The following is a 422-nucleotide window of genomic DNA, read 5'->3' on the forward strand; positions in this document are numbered from 1 at the left end:
TTTGTAGAGAGCCATTGCTGGTAACCTATCTTCTGCCTACAGGTGTTTGTAGATTCTAGGTGATAACTTAACCAAGAGCCCTGTTTTGATCAACTGAAGTGCCATCACTGCTTTATTGCAAGGAGGACCCAGACAGTGTAAACTGGAGGAGGAGGGAACAAACATTTGTGAAGTTCATTAGGTATTTGCGCCAACTCACCTGTTCTTTTCCATTTCATTGTGTGTGGACCTGAAAAACAAGGAAAGAGCAATTATTTATTCAATCTTTGCCAACTGCAGAGGACTAAAAATGCCCTGCAATTAACAATATCAATGCATAGTTTTAATAACCACTCACTACAAAACTGCAGCCCAAAAGTGACTTCAAAGAAAGTTGTTGGTTACTCTTGAGACATCAGAAAATGGAAGCCACCAGGACAGCG

At 40.8% G+C, this 422-nt stretch overlaps 1 protein-coding gene across 2 annotated transcripts in view; it reads right to left on the reverse strand.

The window, feature by feature from the left end:
• Window positions 1-422, reverse strand: part of MXD1 (MAX dimerization protein 1) — a 28,870-nt gene that overhangs the window by 16,941 nt on the left and 11,507 nt on the right. For both annotated transcript variants that reach the window (XM_019514362.1, XM_019514361.1), the window contains exon 3: window positions 200-229. In XM_019514362.1, the coding sequence (XP_019369907.1) occupies window positions 200-229 (30 nt within the window). The remainder of the gene's footprint in view (window positions 1-199; window positions 230-422) is intronic.

Source organism: Gavialis gangeticus, unplaced genomic scaffold, assembly GCF_001723915.1.
Source record: "Gavialis gangeticus isolate Ggan-Ray unplaced genomic scaffold, GavGan_comp1, whole genome shotgun sequence".
NCBI classification, from domain to species: domain Eukaryota; kingdom Metazoa; phylum Chordata; order Crocodylia; family Gavialidae; genus Gavialis; species Gavialis gangeticus.